This window comes from Lipomyces arxii (genome assembly GCF_038497795.1).
Source record: "Lipomyces arxii strain Phaff 12-163 unplaced genomic scaffold V1512scaffold_29, whole genome shotgun sequence".
In the NCBI taxonomy this organism is placed as follows: Eukaryota; Fungi; Ascomycota; class Lipomycetes; order Lipomycetales; family Lipomycetaceae; genus Lipomyces; species Lipomyces arxii.
Genome location: NW_027117728.1, coordinates 21,454 through 40,877, shown reverse-complemented (window position 1 = coordinate 40,877; position 19,424 = coordinate 21,454). Strand labels below are relative to the sequence as shown.

The following is a 19,424-nucleotide window of genomic DNA, read 5'->3' as shown; positions in this document are numbered from 1 at the left end:
TATGAAGCATATAGATATATATATATATATATTTGGTATGTGCTGGCGGAACAATGGGCACGTGACTTCACACAATGAACCAGACCCCTCAAAACTCATTTTCAACGCATATTGAAAGCGTCAAAGCGAACCTGTTGTTAAAACTGGCGGCGCTACTCGGAGCCAAACACGGAACTTCCTGATCCGGCCCGAGCCGCATACCGAACCGGTTGATCCGCCGCAGCTCCGGTTCACATCTAAGCCGCGCTGGTCGTCGATGATGTAACTAATAGAGGACTATTTCTACTCTTTCCAGTATTCACCAGTGGAAGTACAATTGGACATTTACACGCAATAAATAAAAATGGTGAAACGTGTCCCAATAATTGGCATGTCTTTGAAGATGTACTTTAGTCCTTCTAAGACACACACGTATTTACAAGCATTTGAGCCCATTGCTGTCGCAGCTCATGAAATCGGTGTCAATACTTTTTTGATCCCGGATTTTTTATCTGTCGCAGAGGCATGTAAAGTACTTGTACCAACTCTCCGCCGTCGCTATATTACTGGTGTCGGTGCACAAGATTGTTTTTGGGAGGAAGATGGGCCGTATACAGGAGAAATTTCGGTAAAGCATTTGGCTGAATTAAATGTCGGATACGTTGAGATTGGACACGCTGAGAGACGAAGAATTTTTAAAGAGACTGATGCAGATGTCGCAAAAAAATGCGCTATTGCTGCCAAGCACGGACTTATTCCCGTGATCTGCATTGGTGATGTTGAGAAGGATACGGACAATATCGGCAGTGCTATAGCATTCTGTGTCAGTCAGATGAAAGCAGCTTTGAGTGATGTTGAGAAGGATAGCGAGGTTATTTTTGGATATGAACCTGTCTGGGCCATAGGACAACCCGAGCCTGCACCAGTAGCATTTATAAATGGAGTGTGTGAAGGTTTAAGAGAGTTTTTGGATTTCGATGGTCGTCAATCAACTGCAAGAATTTTATACGGTGGAAGTGCTAAGCCAGGACTGTTCAGTGCGCTCGATCCTGAAGCAATTGATGGCTTATTTATTGGACGATTTGGTCATGATCCAGACAACTTCTTTTCAATGGTTAAAGAAATAGCAGCAAAAAAGTACTGACCAACATTAAACAAAATCGAGTTAACTATGTGAAAATGCAAATACTATTGATCAAAATTTGTAAACTGTACTATCCCATGAGCTTTCTTCAAATTCATCCCATAAATGTTCATCCGAAATATAAATTTCAAACTCGTCCAAAGGCTTTTCAATCTTTTTCATGCTTTTTGACACTTGTGAACTTACATCACTTTGTTCAAAGTCGAAGTCAACATCAAAACCGGTAAAGCTATAATCTTTAATTTCAAACGCACTTGTACTTGCTGTGCTAACACTTGAACTCATGCTTTCTGCTTGATTTGTGCTTTCGGGACTCATAGCATCGCTGTACTGAATTGACTGACTTTCATAGACGTCTGCACTGACAGACAGATTATGGACCTCGAAGTCAAATAAGCGTATATATGACAACCACCTTGCGTATGCAGTATTTGAGAGTAAATCTATAGGCTTGTTAAAAACCCAGCTTAATAGTGTCGCAATTGTTTCAACAACAAAGCGATTACCCATTAGCCAATACCGCAATGCCTTCAGCGCGCGCATAAGCCCCAAACACTCTAGCTTCACAGTAGCATACATAGCCTCTTCCGCCTCCCACACTCCAGTTTCATATTTGCATGCATTTCGGTGTCCTTGCTCATCATTTTGGCTCAGAATTGCACCCCATCCGACTGTAGTAGTATCCAGTGTCACGAATATTGTCCGCTTGAAGTCGACTTCTTGAAGCACTGTGCCGCACTCAATCTGAAGTTTCAACGTTTTGAACAAGTCAAAATCAATCACTTTTGCTATTGAAGTTGATTTTGCAGGTTCTGAAACCGAAGTAGGCGTCGGAACAGATGTTGGCGAAACTGCTCGCTGTTTATGTGCCGGGTCTGTTGCTGGTGGGGCCCAGGTAATAACTGCCGGAACTGGTAGCGACCTCATGTCCGAAGAACCCAATGATGAGCTACTACTGACGCTATTTTCCCGTTTTTGTCTCTTTAAACCGTTTTCACTGTTATTGTCACCGTCTTTCTCAGCATATTCGCATTTGATACTGCGATTGCCGCAGACTGCACATGGCTGTCCTCCAGAACAGCGTATTTTTTTTATCTTGCACGTCTTACAAGCCCTAAACACACGTTTTTGTCTATGAACGGTGTTTGCTTGTTGTTTGCCGTCTGTATGCTTTTGATAATCTTCTGGTGGTCCCTCCACCACAAAGCGTATCCTGCTCGTCATCGTATACCATATGAGTGTTTGTTTCTGACGCAATAGCAGTTAACAGTGGGTACAGCGCCATGTTTGTACTCAGTTCCGCTTTACGCGCTAAGTCCAACCCCAGACTTTTTTTTGTGGGTGGAATGGTTGATTGACCGGCATCAACGCCGGCACACCCGGACCTGACCCCGGCTACAAATGTTAGCTGACCCGCTTTAAAGAATTACACTTTAAAGTGTGGGGAATTGTCGGACCCAGTGCGTGCGGCGTACCTGACCTTACGACCGGTCATGTACCGAGTAGTTCACGAGTCACACGCCGCACAGCTTAAAGTTACTCCTGAATGTGATTTTGTGATTGCAGAATTGATTGCTCACTAAATAGTAATAACCCTACAAAGTCTACAATGCTAAACCCTGAATAATTTCATGCACACCCCATGCACCAGGATCCGGTGGAAGAAGCTCAACATCCTGCAGTCCACCAACATATGTGGCCCTACCTAACTTAGGCTGCAATTTCATTGTACCCTCTGCTGCCTGTTTTGCAACTTTTGCAGCTGCAGTGATGTCACCTTTTTCAAATGCCGCAACAAATGGAATTAACACATCCATAACTGTACGATCACCTTCTTTTGCTGGAGTATGTGATCTCAATGACGCAAGAGCTTCAACTGTAGCTTCAGCAAGTATTTTGTTGACTGGAGTTCCTTCAGTGGCAGTGCTGGCACCCGCAACAAGACTGGTAAACAAAGCTGCAAAAAAAATGCCAAAAACTGCACCTAGCGTTCCACCCATCTTGTCTTCCGTGATGCCAACAATAGCATCAACCACGCGCAAAATCGATCCACTTGCGGCCAGGCCTTCGCTATCCATAAGCTCCAACAATGCTCGCACACCAGACTCGAACGTCGTCCCGCAATCACCATCTCCCATCTTTGTATCCCATTCTGTAAGTTTTGGTTCAATTTCAATGATGTTAGTTGCAGCTTGACGCAATTTGCGATCAAGAGTTGCAGGGTCGACAATCAAATCAGTATCGAACGAGGCAGATTGTGTATGTTCAGCGCCGTTGACAGCTTGGGCTGCATTATTGTAGCTAGAGGTTTTGGGCCAGCACAATGCGTCCGTGTCAGCATCAAAGTACTCCAGTATGGTAGAGGTGGGAACATTGCACATTTTGGATGCATGCGTGACATTTAAAAGTGTGACAGAAAACGCTGGAGCATTCAACGAAGTCATAAACGTTCCAGTCACAACTCGCACCGGGGTAATGCCGTACGTTTTCTTAATTCGAGAAACTGCGACCTGCGTGACTGCACGAATTTCAAGAGTGGAGACTCCTCCAAGGTTATTAATCAGTATCACAACTTCGTCCGTTGTCGAAAATGGCACAAACGCGCGATCAGCATCTTCTTGATCAAGAAGATACTTCAGAAGTTCATCCATCAACACGTCAATAGGCGGTACCGGTGATACCGTTCGTACTCCGGGCTCATTGTGAATTCCCATGCCAATTTCCAGGCTACTATTATCCATTGCTCCGTATGCTTCTGGTCGCCCGGGGACATGACAGTGATCCAATCCCGCGCTGATGGTTACCAAACTAAGTCCAGTTGCTTGACCAAGCGCAAGAACTTCTGCAAATGAAGCTCCACTTTCAGCCATGCTACCGAGTATTTTGTCCACTTAAATTTTGTTAATTTCTAGTTGATCGACATGCACGTTCTACTCACAGATAACAGTACCCGCAAGTCCTCGACGACCAACCATGCCGCCGTTTTTGCGACCAACTGACACATCATCGGCAGCTTTAACGACACCAACTTTGTAACCTTCAGCTTTCATCTTTTCGCAAGCTAATCCGAAATGCAGCATATCCCCGGTGTAATTGGTGACAATCAAAATATACCCTTCGTCACTAGGAACAGCCATGCATCCTTTCTGAACTTGTTTGGCCGAAGGACTTGCAAATACGTCTCCACATACTGCCGCAGAAAGCATTCCCTTACCGACAAACCCTGCATGTGCTGGTTCATGTCCTGATCCACCTCCACAAATAACGGAGACTTTGTCTTTAGTATGTTCAGTGCTGAACACAACCTTGTCTGCGTTCAGCAGTCCCAGACCGGAATGCGACGCAACCACTCCAAGCAAAGCCTGGTCTACCAGACCATCGACTTGAGGATAAAAATGCTTAGTAGCCATAGTAATCTGAATTATCTATCTACTCCAAATCCATTCATAGTGGGCATGGATGGTATTTGTGGATGAAATTTGGAGAAGTTGTGATTCAGGGGTAATGCGGCTCATCCAGTTTGGGAAGTTCCGACATTCGGACGTCGGCCGAACTCCGCTGTTTTTCTGTTCTTGCCCTTACCCAGCATTGTTGTCATCTACCGTTTATTTGTTGCCTAACTAAGCAAGCTAATTCTAGCTATTCAAAGGTTGACCATTCTTTACTTTACCATATTGTATGTCCTCCAGAAACGAGAATATCGCTGCCAGTACAAAATGAAGAGGCTCCACTTGCGAGCCACGCAATTACACCTCTCAGCTCGTGTACTGCTCCAATTCTTCCCATTGGATTAAGACTAGCCCAGAATGACTCCATTTCAGGATCAACATCCAGCACAGCAGCTGTCATTTTGGTTCGAATATGACCAGGCGAAAGCGAATTTACTCTGATACCATCTGGACCCAACTCTGCTGCCATAGACCGCGCCATTTGCACAACGGCTGATTTTGACGTGTTGTATGGAATCCAGTTCATTTCCTGATACAAGTAAGTATTATAATCCACATTATTATTGCTGTCGTACCCTGTTTACAACTGTTGCACTCATACTAGCAATCAAGATTATGCTTCCAAAAATTCCAGCGGCTTTCATTTGCTTTGCGCATGCCTGAGCAGAAAAGAACACGCCATTACAATTGACATCCAGTACTTTCTTAAACATTTCAGAAGGATAAGTAGTGCACGATTCTTCGATTCCCAATATTCCTGCAGCCGCTACACACACATGAATTTGATCGTCATTCTCTGCTGCTATCTGAGATATTAAATCACTAATTCCTTTTTGATTAGTTACATCACTTGAGCGATAATGTAGAGAAGTGCCCAATTTCTTTGCGTATCTAGTAGCTGCTATGAAATCTGCACCAGGTTCTTCTGGAAGATCGATACCGTATACCTTAGCTCCCAACTCACACAGTACGATTGCAAACTCAAGCCCAAGTCCACCGTCTCCTCCCGTCACAACAGCCACTTGGTTTGGCAAAGCAAACTCATCGTAGATCTTTGGCTTTACCACATACGTTGGATCTGACTCCGCTTTCAGAACATCATTGAGCCCAATCTCTTTGCTGGGAACACCAGCTAGTTTAACCGGATTACGGACCCCTAAAGCTGTGATTCCGACCATGTTTAGTAATATACTGCTTCGTCTGTAATTAAAAGGGCTATTGGACACTTTGGTGAACAAGTACACGTTTGTGGGTTGTATGACGTCAATTGTGCGGGGTCTAATTTATCAGTAATTTGCTACTAAACCCTCGCACTGCATGTTACTTTGTGCAAATTGTGCCTGACTTGGACTGATTAAGGTTTAAAGTACATAACGTCATGAATTCTCAGCTGTTTTCTATAGCTCATTCACGATGTAGCATGTGTGTTTTAAACGCAATTTGCTTATAAGTATTGAATTACTGAACACTACTACTGTATTGCATTTGCTAAATAATGATTACCAAAGTTGATTACTGTTTGACTCCTGTATGCTTTGATGCTTGTGAATGTAGTATCTTCTCTGTTTGTAATGAAGTATAGAAGTATAGAAAAATAGAGTGTTTTTTACAGTTGTATTCTGTTTCTATAGTTTCTGCTACTATCAAGTAGCTGCAGTGAGTGCTAGTGCTTTACTTGCGTTTCCACAGGTCGGCAGGAAAAAGCAATTATAAAGCGAGTTGATGGGCCCTTAAGTAATGATATTCAAATGAAGAAAAATGGGCAAAATGAATCGAAAGTGGTGTTGTGGGCATCGTGAGAATAGCGAACAAATAGTGAAACTGTCAGGGGAAACAGTCTATTGACTGATCGACAAATAGCTTGAATTCTGACATTTCAGTTTCCGATCTTGGCGTTGTTTCAGTCTGTCGGAACTGTATCGAAGAGCGCACATGTGACGCGCACATTGGGTGTGTGTGCATCAATATGCTTCCTCTGCGATTATAAAATGACGGGCATTCCCAGTTAATCTTTGTTTCTTCATCCGTGTTTTACTTTTACTTCTTGTCTCTTGAATTATTTTTATGCTATCCTACAGTACTGTTTTATTCCATCATACCAGGGGATTGCTCTTGTATGGTGCAGTATCTTGTTGGAGAGTGCTGCAGTAGAGCAATCTTGATTGCAGTACCAGCTTTTTGTCATGCTTTAGACCATCCATGTCTTTTTCATCGAAGATATCCGAGAGGGCAGCACGTTCTCGTTCCGGCATTCATACTCGACGTGGGTCTCTGGAGGCACCCGGCTCGTGGCTTAATGTTGCAGAGTCGTAAAAGTGAACAAACACTGGAGAGCCAACTTCTGCGGGACCGCAACTTCGTCTCTCTGTGTCATGTTGGGTGTAACAGAGCATTTTTCTTCTTGATGCCCTACTTTAACTTGAAGTCGTGAATGCATTTGACCGGATTCTCCTTTATCGTTGATTTTGTGTGATCCTTGCTTTGACGGAGTGAATTGGAGGTTTTTGTCGGTGTTTCGTCTAAAGTGCTAGAGTTATTATTGCATGTCTTGGGATTCGTCTTGTGATAGCCGTCAGTTTGCGTTCAAAGTTATTAGTTGATCTTTGGCTGGTCTACTGTTTTTATGTGGTCATTCTGTTGTTTTCCAGTTTCTAGTATTTGTTTTCATCGTTCGAATCGTTCAAAGTAATCATTTTTCATCAAGTTGAAATTTGCAACACTACAGTCTGTTCGAAGATGCCTTCTGGGAATTTTGAACCTTACTTCCAAACCACGTCCGTTCCTTGCGGTTCCCTCTTTCTATATTAATTTGGATATCTTCTTTGTGACGGTACGTGGGAACTGCTGCTATCCCAAACGTTCAAGAATCAACCCAGTTGTTCCTGTCAATATTTCCACATTCATCAATATACATTACTTACGTGTATGGTGCCCATGACTTTGGCAATACGCCCGTCAATTTACGGTCAATTTTGAAATGCTAACTGACTTGATCATGGATAGTTTGGCAAGGCAGATAAACTTATCGTAGATCTTTGGCTTCACCACATACGTTGGATCTGACTCCGCTTCCAGAGCATCATTGAGCCCTATCTCATTTCTGGGAACATTGATACGTTTAAGTTGTTGCGAATTCTGATCCCTAAACATGCGATTCCGGCTATGTTTTATAATATACTGCTTTGCTGTATCGGAAATGGCTATGTAGACATTTTGATGAATAACTGAAAGTTTGTGGCGTATGCCATTAGTGTTGGTCCGGTTCGCGTGTAATTGTCTACTAAATTCTTGGCACGTTGATGGCTTATAGACAAAGCTATATCTTAAGTCCAATATACATTTAATTCGACTCATCATTAATATCTTTTGTCAGAGCAAGCATCAACACCACAAGCTGCCCCGCCTCCACAATAGCCTCCTCTTTCTCGTCCGCTCCCTTGATGCTAGACATGTCTCGATTAACGATACGTTGCAAAACCGCCCGAACCAGGAGCATTCTAGAACTCAGAACTTTTTTAACTTGAGTCAAAGCTAGAATATTTCTTTGTCCCATGCTCAAAATGCAGCACGTAAGCAGCCGAAATGTGGGTGCAACTAACTCGTAAAAGACATTTGTCCCTCCTCCTATCCGGCCATCTGCCGTTGGCCAAAACCATGATGTAACATCAGTCTCACGACTCGACGGTAACGAGCCAGATGTCGACATGTAAGTAAAAATCCCAATGTCAGGATCAACATTCAAAAATCTCGTTTTCTTCAGCTCCCTAAAGATCCCCGCTTGAATGATCTGTGCTGCGCCTGCTCGAGACTGCGACAGTTCTGTTAGAAACACCATAACTGCTCTAAATGCGGTGACTTCGTAGTCGGATACTGTGAGATTGAGTTAGCTGTTGAACACAGTCAAATACACAGAAAGCCTTGCACCTCTATTTTGCTTGTCCAAGTCCTCGTCAATTCGTTTAATAGATCGAACCAGCAACAGAAGCAGATTGTATTTTACTAGTGCTTCTAGCAAGAAAAACTTGCCTGTAGCGTTTTCAACCGCAGCAAATGCGCGCAATACAATAAGAGCCATAACTCTGGTCACACTGTCCCCGGAGACAGCATCCGTGGCTATTTGCTCAACTAACCTGTTCTCTCTGCGCTGATAAGTCTCAGGTGATGGAGAAATTCCGTTAGCGCAAGACTGAATAGTGTTCTGAAGTTTCACTAATTTTTGCTGTTGGCGCGCAGGATGGCTGCATATGAATATATTGATTAGCGTGTAGAGATCAGCCCGGACAGATGGAGACGCATGTGGACTTTGTACAGCAATCAATGAACTATGGAACAAGGTATGTGCTATATCGGCCGCAGCATCCACATCGTCGTCCACATCTGCGGAAAAGATTTCCGGCCGTGTGCTATCATCTAGCGCTAAATATGATGGATTGGCGGATAGCAGGAAAACAGAAGCAGAAGCCAAGTGCTCGGCTACTCGAGATTGCCATACGTGCGAATAGTGTAACAGCTTCGGCGCGACGACTTGCATAGTCTCTAGTATGACAGTATCTCTTCCAACAAATCGTCCAGCATGAGAGTCGGACACCGGTACAGTATCCACGAGCAGGGTTCTTAGTAATCGACCCCATGCGGCAAGGCACTGACCTTGAGCCCGTCTGAGAAGTACAATTGCGTTGTGTCGTGTCGCAGCATGAACTATCTTGTCATTGGCTTTCAACAAGGCTTCGGATAGAGGATAGCGAAGGTTACCAGTTTGAATCTGCTCCCGGATTTTCAGCTCTAGTAATTCGCGCACTCGTTTAAGATTATAGACAGATTCTATAGGTGCGGTTGGGTAAGGTAAACCTGGCGTTGCAGATGCCAGAGGAGGCAGCGAATAGAGACACAGAGCATCGATTTTGACATCATATAAGATGCTGACCAAATCGGCCATCACGTTCTCACTACCTTCAACCGGAATATTTCCTTCAAAAAGATCATCCTGTAAGATGTCCTTTATTTCTCTCAGTTTGGTCCCAACTTTCCATATCGTAGCCAGCTTTTCAATGTCGAACTCGAGGAAATCTAAAAGCTCTAAAAATTTTGAGGTTTCGCAAGCAAGCACCTCGCTCCAGTCATTTCTCTGAGCTGGAGAATCAGAATCGTTATGAACAATCAGTTGCTTAACGTAAGATTCAAACGTCGTAGTCATTGGACTGCTGGCGTTGTGCAATTCCACAGATAAATACTCCAACATCATAGTTCTGCCAATAAAAAATTGTAATAACGCATTAGATGCTTCTTCTTCTTCGTTTTGAGAATTTGCAAGTGCCGGTAATGGCAGCTCGGTATTTTCTAAATTGTAGTTGTCTTCATCTATGCCCGATACTAAATTCTTAAATGTGTAAGATCCCCATCTAGAATTTGATATCGTAACTAACGGCTCGGCAGAAAGACGACTTTTGAAATGCGCGTACTCTGGAAGTCTGAGCAACTCCAGAGTAACGCGAGAAGATATTTTAGCAACGCAAAGCTTGTAGATAATATCTCCCGCTATTCTTACCGGCGAATAAGATCTCTTTGTAAACTGATCCGAAAAGGATGCGGTTGTAACACCATCTGTCAAAAGGCCAACAATACTTTTGAACAAAGAAACTTCTGAAGCTATTCCACCTTGTTCTTTATTATGCTGTAACACAGCAGTACTTGCAGCTGTAGCCCCGTCGCCAATTTTGAAACCAAGAAGGAAATGTGAAATTGTAGGCACATCGGACAGATCTGACAAGTTGTCAGAAAGTGACATGTCAGGTGTTGTATTGTCTAACTTTGCCGCTGAAGCTGAACATAAATTACGCAGTATAAAATCCATAATTTCAAGTTTCAGATCTGTAACGGAGTCTTCAGTATGCTCAGGATCCACGCCTACGACGCCATAGTCTGATACTGGTCTCTCCAACTGAGTAATAAATCCAAACATGATCCGCCGCGACTCCTCAACAGAATCAAGAGCGCTTAATAGTCGATTCACTCCTATCCTATTTCGAGTCTGATCGACATCAAACGAAGCAGCGGGTGAAATACCCGGAATAATACCTTGAGCATATGATCCTGTGGCAGGTACATCGTAGTTTAAATTCAAAAATTGGGGCGCACTAGCAAGTCTGTTCAGAATCTTGATCGCCAAAGATGCCACTGCAACTTGTTCAGAGTTGACATACAACGCAAATTGTGGTACAACGTAGATATTAAATAAAATAGCGTCTTCAAAACTTCTCATTCCAATGAGAAGTTTTGAAGAGCCCTTGACAGCCTGCGAAGTATTCACGGAAGCTCTTACACTTGGCTCCATCACATCGGTGTAAGCAGATTGTATGACCAATACTCGATAAATAACCTGAAGAGCTATTCTAACGACATCATTATACTTTAGTCTAAAAGGTCCTGGCTCAGTTATCGCGTCTATGCCCAATGCCACGATACTGAACAAAAGACTATAGACGCGTTCCTCAAAAAGTTTAGCCATCGTCCACACGCACGGATGTGCTTGTATGTAATTAGATAGACCTTTAGGGTGAAGCGCCAACTCAATGTTAACCCCGTTCGATCCGTCCATACCAGAAGACAGTGATAAATCAATAAGATCAATATTGAAGTTATTAATGCAGTTATACATAAATTTTAAGCAAGCAAGCTGAAGTTCAAGCCGTTGTTTTGTAGAGAGTCCAACGGCAGAAGTAGAGTAGAAAATTTCGACCGCCACATAATCAACATATGGCTGTAATCCTGGTGAAGACCTGTAGGCAGACCCCATTCCTTCAGGATAAGGAAGATCATTAATAGATCCGTCCACAGGTATTTGCGTCAAGCATTCTATCAGTAACACAAAGGCTAGTATATCATCAACCGAAGTCAGATGCAAATTAAACTTGTCCCTCAATGGCATATTTTGCCAGCTACCAGAGGTGTTTAATAGTGTATAAGGCGCGTGATTAGCTAGAATTGAGGAATGTAAAAGCCAATCATCAAGGTTTGTCCAAATAGCTCCACGCATTTCCTTGGATGCATCGACTGCGAAAGCTCTGATAGTACTCAATAGAGACCCTGTCAAGGGCGTCTGACATCTCAGTAAATTAAAAAGTTGATTGAATGCATTCACTGTATTATTGGGACCCACGAGATCCGATCTGGCAACAGAACTGTAAGTGGCAATTTGTTCTAAAAGCCTGAGATAGCCCATTAGAATTAGGCAGTTATCAAAATCCAATTGTGGTAAATCTTCTGTAGCGATAAGAGGTCGCGATGTTATTGACGAAGAAAGCATGTTCTGATCAGAGCTGGAATTTTGAAGTTGCTGCGCGTAGTAGTCGAACGAACTCAAAATAAAATCCCAGCTCATTTCATATGTCTTGTGATCTCTGACGACTGCACCACCAGAAAGTGACAAATCGGAGTCCTCTTCTTTCATAAATCTATGCGCGGCTAAGCCGCATTCCTCACCAGTAGCAAGAGAGGACAGCATGTCACAATAAGCACCGATCATTAATGGCGATCTGCATTGAGATGCCCAAACTAAAAATCCGTAAAGATTACCTTCAGGATCTGACCAGAACTGCAAGGCGCTGTCGGATCTTCCGGAATAGACAAAAGACACAAACATAAAAAACCGCTCTAATTCAGGCCCACCTCTTTCCTCGAATTGGTCGCTACTGTCTAAATCTTCTGATCCAATATCACTAGTCAGTGATTCTTCTTCTCTAATACGCAGCTCTTTCAGTAAGTCTGCGGTATTGGATATTATTGCGTCTACTAGACTTTCCATACTGGCAGAAAAAGCTGTCTGGAAAGTTGAAGACATGACATATGCGATCTCGATCTCTAAAGATTTGGTTGGAGCATTTTGCTCCAAGCCGACTTGGCTATCAATAAGAGTTTTAGAAAGTAGATTGGAAATAAGAGCCGGCCGATTTATCAAAAAGTCATTATGAACCGACAAGTCTCCTGCAAGAACCATCATGAACTCTAAAGCTCCTCCTGTAGTAATACACAGCAGTGCTGGATTGAAAATATCATTGCCATAGTCTATCTTTGAACTGGATACAAGCTCGCGCTCTCGCATGCAAAGGCCACTAAAATAGACATACCACCACAGATTGATCGCAGCGTGCATGTAAGGCAACGTAGAACGCGGTGCTCGCCGTCTTTCTGAGATGTACGTTTGCATGATAACAGCTTTATCGAATGTTTGCTTTGCAGAATGCTCGTTTTCCTGAACAGTGTACAAGCACATTGCTTCAAACCCGGCTATAATGCCCACCATGTAAAGAACCGATATTTGATCATACTTCTCAACGGTTGAAACTCCTTCTAGTAGCAATTTGATGTCGTCACTATCAATAAATCTCAATTGAGCAACAAGAACAATTATCTGAGCCAAAGCGTCAAGCTCTTTAAACACCTGATCCCTTCTAAACTTGATATTTGCTACGAAGTTATCGTCCAAGTCACGGCCTAAAAGATGACCACTAGTAAGTTTCTCTTGTAGCTCTCTTAAAAATGATCGTAAATTCGTCATTTCTTTAATCGCGGTTTGAATAAACTCCTTTGTAGCCAACTTCCGCGAAATTTCAAAAAACATGTCTTGATCTTGAACCTCACTGCTTTTAGCCCTGTCAAAGATCATCCTGGCAATCTCCAGAACAAATGTCCGTCTAGTATGAAATAACACAATTGCACATTGTAGAGGCGGTCGATCGAGTTGAGCTTGACATTCTGTACCGTAAATCAAATACTCCGCGGCAACAAGCTCGTCAATAGATAGATCGTCTGCCAGTAAACAGGTTTCCGTCATAAATGCATTGTTAATAGAATATTCAACCCCGTCGATTGCCAATTTGCCTTAAATTGGTCAGCTCATACTTTAAATAACAATGTGAGAAATTTCATACCGGAAGAAAGCTTTTTTCTACTTTCATCACTTTTTAACGGTACTTCAAGCAGATTTTTCAGATCTGGCAGACGCTCGTTAATTGCATCCTTCAAGGTCTCATCTTCTCTGCTGTAACGAGAAAGCCGCTCTTGCAACTCAATAAACGAGGATGTTGACCACGTAAGCGATACCATCACTAATATAGAACGATCACAATTGAATACGACGAGTCGGTCGTTCGCATCAGATAGAATGCAATATTTCTTAAATTTAAATCAGTCCGTCTGTTCAGATCAATCTTCGAACAATTTACTCACCAACTAAATTTAAGTAGCCAGTTTATACAAAACGGTGAGAATCCTATCGTCTGTGTGATGATTGAAGCCTCATAAAGCCTGAGAAGTAGCTCTAATGGCAATTTGAATGTTTGTTGACAATAACCTGCTTTTCGTATAGAGCGCGCGACGCGACACCCACACATGAAAAACAACCCTACTAAATTCTAAGTAACTTGACTTTAAATTAGGGCTAAACTAAGTTAATCATTTCATTCTTCTATTTTCATTTTGGAGCTACCTAAGCCTATCTTACTTTGATTACTTCTACTCTCTTTGTTTTACAAACATTCTAATGCGCCAGATGTCAAATGAATCTGAAACCTGACGCGTATAAACTCGTCATCCTAATTCTCACGAGCCTCGAGACCGCTTCTGATGGCCCATTTCTTGCAGAAAAGATTGAACGGTATTTATCGAACAGCTGCAACTGCAAGTCTTAAATCGCGTACAATTATTTATACCAACCGTCAACGGTTGTAAAATGTCAGCTACAGACCATATCTGTGAAACTCACAGCATTATTGATCAAACGTTTCCAGACGCGATGGTGAGTGTAATGATTTGCGTGTTGAAAGCGATGATTTGCAACTGTAAGAAACATGTGGAAAGATTTGACAGGGAGGATAAGCGTCAAATAAGAACTCACTTGTGTTTCACACGAACATGCACAGTCAAAAACATCTAATTAATGCGGGCTTCAAACTGTATTCCGTTATCTTTTCTGCCACAAACCATTGTTGTATTGCTTTGTATAGATTCTTCATACCTATTAACTGGATGCGAGTAGTGTGTGCAAATGCTTTCCGAACACTGCGAACCAAACGACCAAAACTTCGCTACATCAGCAGATATAATAAATTCAGTGTTTGCTTGTGACCAGTCTTCGAGAATAATCTCACCGCAGCATAAACACACAGACGGAGTTTTGTCGACATGTAGAACTTTATAATTTTGCATGATATGTGTGTTGCTTGAGATCGAAATTCCATGGAGTTCGTCAAGTCTGTTCGCCCAATATTGTATCCACTGACTCTGCAAGCTGTCTCCAGCAAAAGTTTGGACTACTTTCAAAGGATATAAAATTGCAATCGAGTTCAAAGACAATTCTGCTTCAATTGATGGCTTCAGCGACTTGCATATGAGCGTGCATAGGTCCCTCACACGATCTTGCGTGAGCTGTGAATGTTGTGAAAGCGCTGCGTCATTCCCTTGGATTGTATCCGGTGCTCTCATATTGTAGTTGTAGGCATGAATCCGGGCCCTTAAATTATACGATACCGCCATACCAGCCCAGAATACTGGCAAAAGAATCGCACTTTCTGAGGATTTAAACCTCAACGAAGGTCTAAAGAGGTGTTGACTCAGGCACTCGTCTTTCCAGACAACAGGGCAATCGAAGTTGTCTTCGACATATAAAACGTTATCTGATACGGTTTTGCTTGTGGTATTTAACGCATGTTGTTCAAAAATGGCAAACCAAGACTCTAGCTGAAAAATAACATCCGTCAGATCAGAGTAAATCCGCAAAGCGTCGAATTCGCAATCTGCATTACTTAATAACCGGGTCACGACAACTTTATATTTCGATATTAGTAACAAAATATCAATCAGTCTTTGATGCATTGGCTTTTCTGGTAAGTCTTCAAATGGGACTGAAATCCATTCAGGACGTGCAAGAAAAGTACTCTGAGTTGATGTCAAAGCGAATGTTGCCAGCAGCATACGAACCGAATGGAACAACTCGGCAGACGGTCCAGAGCGAAACGCGTACGGTCCCCGAGCCTCAAACATTTTTGCCGCACCGTGCGAAAGCTGTTTCCAGCTATTGATTGAGGTAAAACAAAAAACTTCGTACAAGCTAAGTAACAAGCCTGACGATAATACGTGATCTTCGATAAAGTTTTTTCGAATCGAACGTGCTATTTCAAAGCTTTGATGGCGGAGCGCGTTAACAAACAAATTACTACTGACTTGTGTCAAATAGCGAATTGATTTCACGCGAGACCACTGCCCAATTATCACAGCTTTCGCTGCGTAGCTCAAGGCAGCATTTGGCGACAAAACAAACTTTGGCAAGTTTCGTATCCAGGGATCGAACATAATACCCGTCGCAGCATCTAGCTTCGTCGAGCTAAAGCGCTCCACGAAATCTGATACTAAGAGTTGCAAGTACATAGAATCCTGTGATATTTGCTGCACATTTCCATGCCCGCCCGATCGATATCTTGGCAATCTTTGGACAGCTACCGGTCTGTTTTCCACAATCGACCCGTCATCAGATGTGCCTGAGTCAGTTTCTGGCGGACTAATCGGGGCTTGCATTATACGCCGCCCATTTCGCTTTTCAATGGCATTTTCTGCGACCATGACAAACTTATGATCGTGATCAGGCACAGCATGTGAACTTTCCAAACTCCTGGTGTCTTTGACTCTATGAGTGGGATGAATCAAACGCATTATTAAACCCTTCACTGGTCCAGTGCATTGCCTTCGAGAAGATATACATTGACCACAGTATGGCTCTTGCAAATCACACTAATAGTAAGTTTAGCAATATTTCAAATGAGCATTATAAACTTACTTTAATTTTGCGTTTGCGACATGTAGAGCATCCTTTGCTTCCACCAGGGACACCAACCATTATGATATGATCTTTGGTAGCATTCAAGTTTATCAAAGTGTTGAAAACTCTAAAAATACAATTTTGGAATTGGAAAGAGTGCCAAATGTCGCGACGCCCAGTTAATAATCTATATAAAGTTGTGAGTGTGTCCGCCCTACAATATGCAAAGTATGACGATGGTAACTTATTCTGGTGATACGAATGCGACACCTCTCGAATATTTACTGGCAAAAATTCATACGAACCAGGTTCAGTCTCTAGATTTTAAGCACCAGGTTAGTGCGTATAATCTTCTAAAACAGTGTATTCTCGTATTAAATACCTAATTAAGACTAGTGGTAACTTAATCGCTCCCATTGTCAATCCATTTCTAAGTCGTTCTGTAAGTCACCAGTAGCTGGTTCTGTATAGCACACAAGTTATGCTCTGTGCAAGCTGTCACTTATCATATCTACTAATATCTGAATATGTAGTGATCCTTCTGAGAAGTATAGTATTCTCTGGACTATATAGCAGAAACTGCCTGCCACCCACTCTGCGTGACTACTTAAGCCTTGATTTTAATTCCAGTATAATCAACAGTATTTCTTGCAAAACATTGTGCAGCGGGTTTATACCACCCTGTTGGTCAGTACTTTTTTTGACCAGGTTTGTGTTTATTCTCTAGACCCTGTTCTCTCTTGCCATTATGTCCCAAATGCCTCTCCCAATTTCACCTAGAGATGCTGGAGAGCTGGATTTTTCCACATGTAACTCGGAATGCTCAGAGATGGACAAAGGGCGAGTAAGCTGTGTAGATGTGTCTAACCTCATAAAATGAAGCACGTTTTCTTCCATGACAAGATTCATTGCATTTATATGTTCGTCGCCGGCATATGAGTCGCCGCTTTCATCTTCGCAGTATAGCATATGCGTGGCACGAGAAAGAGCAACATCTTGTTGCGCGAGCTTCATAAACCTTGGCGGATCTCTTTGAAAGCTATCGTGATTGAGAATGAAAGAAACATAATAAGCCAGTAATACTTACAGACCAGGTATCTGATCAAGCAGAATCTCGTTAAAGGAAGCTTTGAAATATGACAAGACACGGCCAACAAGCACACGACCATTGACTCTGAACCGCGACTCTCTTTCCAAATCGCCCTCTGTGTATAGTTGTAACTCTTCCGGAGATTTCTCCACTTGAGAAAAGTCAAATTCATACGTCAATGGGTGAATTAGTGGATGAGAAGAAAGAGGAGATAATAGTTTCAAGATTGGCACAACATATGGATACTGATCGGGGAAAAAAAACATAAATCTGAAAATACCTCCGGAGTAAGGCCCTAGTTGTTATAAGCAAACAGCATAATGATGGTTTACTTAGAATAACCAACCTTTTCGAATAAAAATCACACCATACCAAATCTGAGGAGCAGTTGGGGATGCTGAGATGTAAATACCAGATGGGCAAAGACTTCGAATGTTAACGCTACTTATGTTAGAGATAGCTACAGATTTAACATTATAAACTTGCTATTCCACGAGTAGCTCTTGCAGAGCGAAAGAAGATATCAGAGTTCCGTCGGGATTTTTATCCATCGCCTTCAATTATGCGATGAATCGAGGTAGAAGCAATTTACGTTATAAAGTTAGCAATAAGTGCTTGCGCCGTTCATTTTGCGGCTTCGTTTAATTTTGAGGATCCCGAGTAAAGCTAATCACCAAACAATTTTTAGCATGAATATATTCTACCAACGTGAAGAAGGTATAGAAAGTGCACACTCAAGTTGAACCTTTCTACATTCCTTCATTACTTACAATTGCCAATTGATAGCTGCGGCCTCATCATAATGGCTGACAAGCCATTCGTTTGTCTTTTTGAAATGACCGCAATCGAAAAACCCTCTCGACGCCGACAATGGACTAGGATGAACTGATTTTAGTACACAATGCACGTTTTGCTATATTGAAGTCAGCATTTGGCTTGGAAATATTCTTACATATGCTTCCAACATTGATCTTCTCGACACGTTTGCCTGCAGGGTTGCCCCATGCGAGGAACACCACTCCTTGTTTCCTTTGTTCAGCAACAATCGAAATCACTTTCTCAGTAAACTGCTCCCAGCCTTTATTGGCATGGGAATTGGCCTTATGTGCACGCACTGTTAAACATGTATTTAAAAGTAGTACACCTTGTTCTGCCCATTTCGTCAAATCTCCAGTTTTGGGGGCCTGGAACTCTGGATAATCTTTTTTCAAAGCTATGAACATGTTTCTCAGAGATGGCGGAGTCGGCGTAGGCGGCATGACTGAAAATGCGAGGCCGTGTGCTTGATTGAAGTTATGATACGGGTCTTGACCAATAATGACCACTTTAACTCTGTCTAAAGGCGTGAGACGCGACCAGGAATACACGCTATCCGCGGGGGGAAGAATTTTCTGGTCGGTTTGATCTTCCTGAACGAGAAATCGTTTCAAATTTAGAAAATAGGGCTTTGTAATTTCCGTACTTAAGGCGGCAAGCCAAGTTTCATCCAGTGTATTGATTTCCAAGCTATGCAAATAGTCAGAATGCGAAATGTAATCTGCGCTTGTCATACTTTAGCAGCTGTCGTTGTTCATCTGTTAGACTAGTAACCCATGTGTTTTTGTCAAACTCTTTTGTCTTAACATCAGTTGCCGTTGATTGGCAAGTGGTTTCTTCTTGTTTTTGCCCTGCTTTCACTCTAGGTTCCTCACTCTTCATGGGAGGCCCTGCATTGGTCTTAACAGTGAAGAATGAAATCAAAGAGCGCGTCCTTTTTACGCTGTCTCCTGCTGTAATTGAGGCTGCTTTTCGTTTAGCAATTGAAGCCGACATTTCAATATTGTAAAAGCAACAATGTTTGATTTTTAAGCAGTCTTTTTGATAAATGGAAAGACTAAACTTGGCTGGACTTGGGTTACTCCGACAATTACGCGACTGGGCGCGTTTCTGTGTGCGGCGCTTGAACGCGTGACT

The 19,424-nt window shown here is 42.5% G+C and overlaps 8 protein-coding genes across 8 annotated transcripts; 1 reads left to right on the top strand and 7 right to left on the bottom strand.

Annotated features, from left to right (window-relative positions):
* Nucleotides 1–260: 260 nt before the first annotated feature.
* Nucleotides 261–1,180, top strand: V1512DRAFT_267942 (Triosephosphate isomerase). Its single transcript, XM_066917373.1, has one exon. The coding sequence runs from the start codon at nucleotides 344–346 to the stop codon at nucleotides 1,121–1,123; it is 780 nt and encodes a 259-aa protein (XP_066769328.1). The 5' UTR covers nucleotides 261–343; the 3' UTR covers nucleotides 1,124–1,180.
* On the bottom strand, nucleotides 1,150–2,503 carry V1512DRAFT_267941 (uncharacterized protein). The gene has a single exon (XM_066917372.1). The coding sequence runs from the start codon at nucleotides 2,345–2,347 to the stop codon at nucleotides 1,175–1,177; it is 1,173 nt and encodes a 390-aa protein (XP_066769327.1). The 5' UTR covers nucleotides 2,348–2,503; the 3' UTR covers nucleotides 1,150–1,174.
* Nucleotides 2,504–2,727: 224 nt separating this feature from the next.
* Nucleotides 2,728–4,533, bottom strand: V1512DRAFT_272764 (Dak1 domain-containing protein; the record flags this gene model as incomplete). Its single annotated transcript, XM_066917700.1, has 2 exons — nucleotides 2,728–4,013; nucleotides 4,062–4,533. 2 exons carry the CDS (start codon nucleotides 4,531–4,533, stop codon nucleotides 2,728–2,730), a joined length of 1,758 nt encoding a protein of 585 aa, XP_066769326.1.
* Nucleotides 4,534–4,789: 256 nt separating this feature from the next.
* V1512DRAFT_212844 (uncharacterized protein) lies at nucleotides 4,790–5,750 on the bottom strand (the record flags this gene model as incomplete). Its single annotated transcript, XM_066913575.1, has 2 exons — nucleotides 4,790–5,101; nucleotides 5,148–5,750. 2 exons carry the CDS (start codon nucleotides 5,748–5,750, stop codon nucleotides 4,790–4,792), a joined length of 915 nt encoding a protein of 304 aa, XP_066769325.1.
* A 2,442-nt stretch (nucleotides 5,751–8,192) lies between these two features.
* Nucleotides 8,193–13,969, bottom strand: V1512DRAFT_92518 (nucleoporin Nup186/Nup192/Nup205). The gene is made up of 3 exons (XM_066918562.1): nucleotides 13,798–13,969; nucleotides 13,500–13,743; nucleotides 8,193–13,449 (listed from the first exon to the last, which is right to left on the bottom strand). Exons 2-3 carry the CDS (start codon nucleotides 13,672–13,674, stop codon nucleotides 8,456–8,458), a joined length of 5,169 nt encoding a protein of 1,722 aa, XP_066769324.1. The 5' UTR covers nucleotides 13,675–13,743; nucleotides 13,798–13,969; the 3' UTR covers nucleotides 8,193–8,455.
* A 530-nt stretch (nucleotides 13,970–14,499) lies between these two features.
* Nucleotides 14,500–16,459, bottom strand: V1512DRAFT_212867 (uncharacterized protein; the record flags this gene model as incomplete). The annotated part of the gene is made up of 2 exons (XM_066913577.1): nucleotides 14,500–16,353; nucleotides 16,400–16,459. The coding sequence occupies 2 exons, from the start codon at nucleotides 16,457–16,459 to the stop codon at nucleotides 14,500–14,502; spliced, it is 1,914 nt and encodes a 637-aa protein (XP_066769323.1).
* Nucleotides 16,460–17,104: 645 nt separating this feature from the next.
* On the bottom strand, nucleotides 17,105–18,046 carry V1512DRAFT_281518 (uncharacterized protein; the record flags this gene model as incomplete). The annotated part of the gene is made up of 4 exons (XM_066918002.1): nucleotides 17,958–18,046; nucleotides 17,818–17,912; nucleotides 17,469–17,766; nucleotides 17,105–17,420 (listed from the first exon to the last, which is right to left on the bottom strand). Exons 1-4 carry the CDS (start codon nucleotides 18,020–18,022, stop codon nucleotides 17,105–17,107), a joined length of 774 nt encoding a protein of 257 aa, XP_066769322.1. The 5' UTR covers nucleotides 18,023–18,046.
* On the bottom strand, nucleotides 18,042–19,416 carry V1512DRAFT_267926 (uracil-DNA glycosylase-like protein). Its single transcript, XM_066917371.1, has 3 exons — nucleotides 19,024–19,416; nucleotides 18,437–18,977; nucleotides 18,042–18,384 (listed from the first exon to the last, which is right to left on the bottom strand). The coding sequence occupies exons 1-3, from the start codon at nucleotides 19,281–19,283 to the stop codon at nucleotides 18,238–18,240; spliced, it is 948 nt and encodes a 315-aa protein (XP_066769321.1). The 5' UTR covers nucleotides 19,284–19,416; the 3' UTR covers nucleotides 18,042–18,237.
* Nucleotides 19,417–19,424: the final 8 nt, after the last annotated feature.

Excerpts from the sequence above, each read along its gene's own strand:
- V1512DRAFT_267942 (XM_066917373.1), top strand. The coding sequence starts at position 344 with ATGGTGAAACGTGTCCCAATAATTGGCATGTCTTTGAAGATGTACTTT.
- V1512DRAFT_267941 (XM_066917372.1), bottom strand. The coding sequence starts at position 2,347 with ATGACGAGCAGGATACGCTTTGTGGTGGAGGGACCACCAGAAGATTAT.
- V1512DRAFT_92518 (XM_066918562.1), bottom strand. The coding sequence starts at position 13,674 with ATGGTATCGCTTACGTGGTCAACATCCTCGTTTATTGAGTTGCAAGAG. Across the intron at positions 13,450-13,499 it reads TAGAAAAAAGCTTTCTTCCG|GCAAATTGGCAATCGACGGG; the intron begins GTATGAAATTTC and ends GACCAATTTAAG.
- V1512DRAFT_267926 (XM_066917371.1), bottom strand. The coding sequence starts at position 19,283 with ATGTCGGCTTCAATTGCTAAACGAAAAGCAGCCTCAATTACAGCAGGA. Across the intron at positions 18,978-19,023 it reads GAACAACGACAGCTGCTAAA|CTTGGAAATCAATACACTGG; the intron begins GTATGACAAGCG and ends CTATTTGCATAG. Across the intron at positions 18,385-18,436 it reads AACGTGTCGAGAAGATCAAT|CAAAACGTGCATTGTGTACT; the intron begins GTTGGAAGCATA and ends ACTTCAATATAG.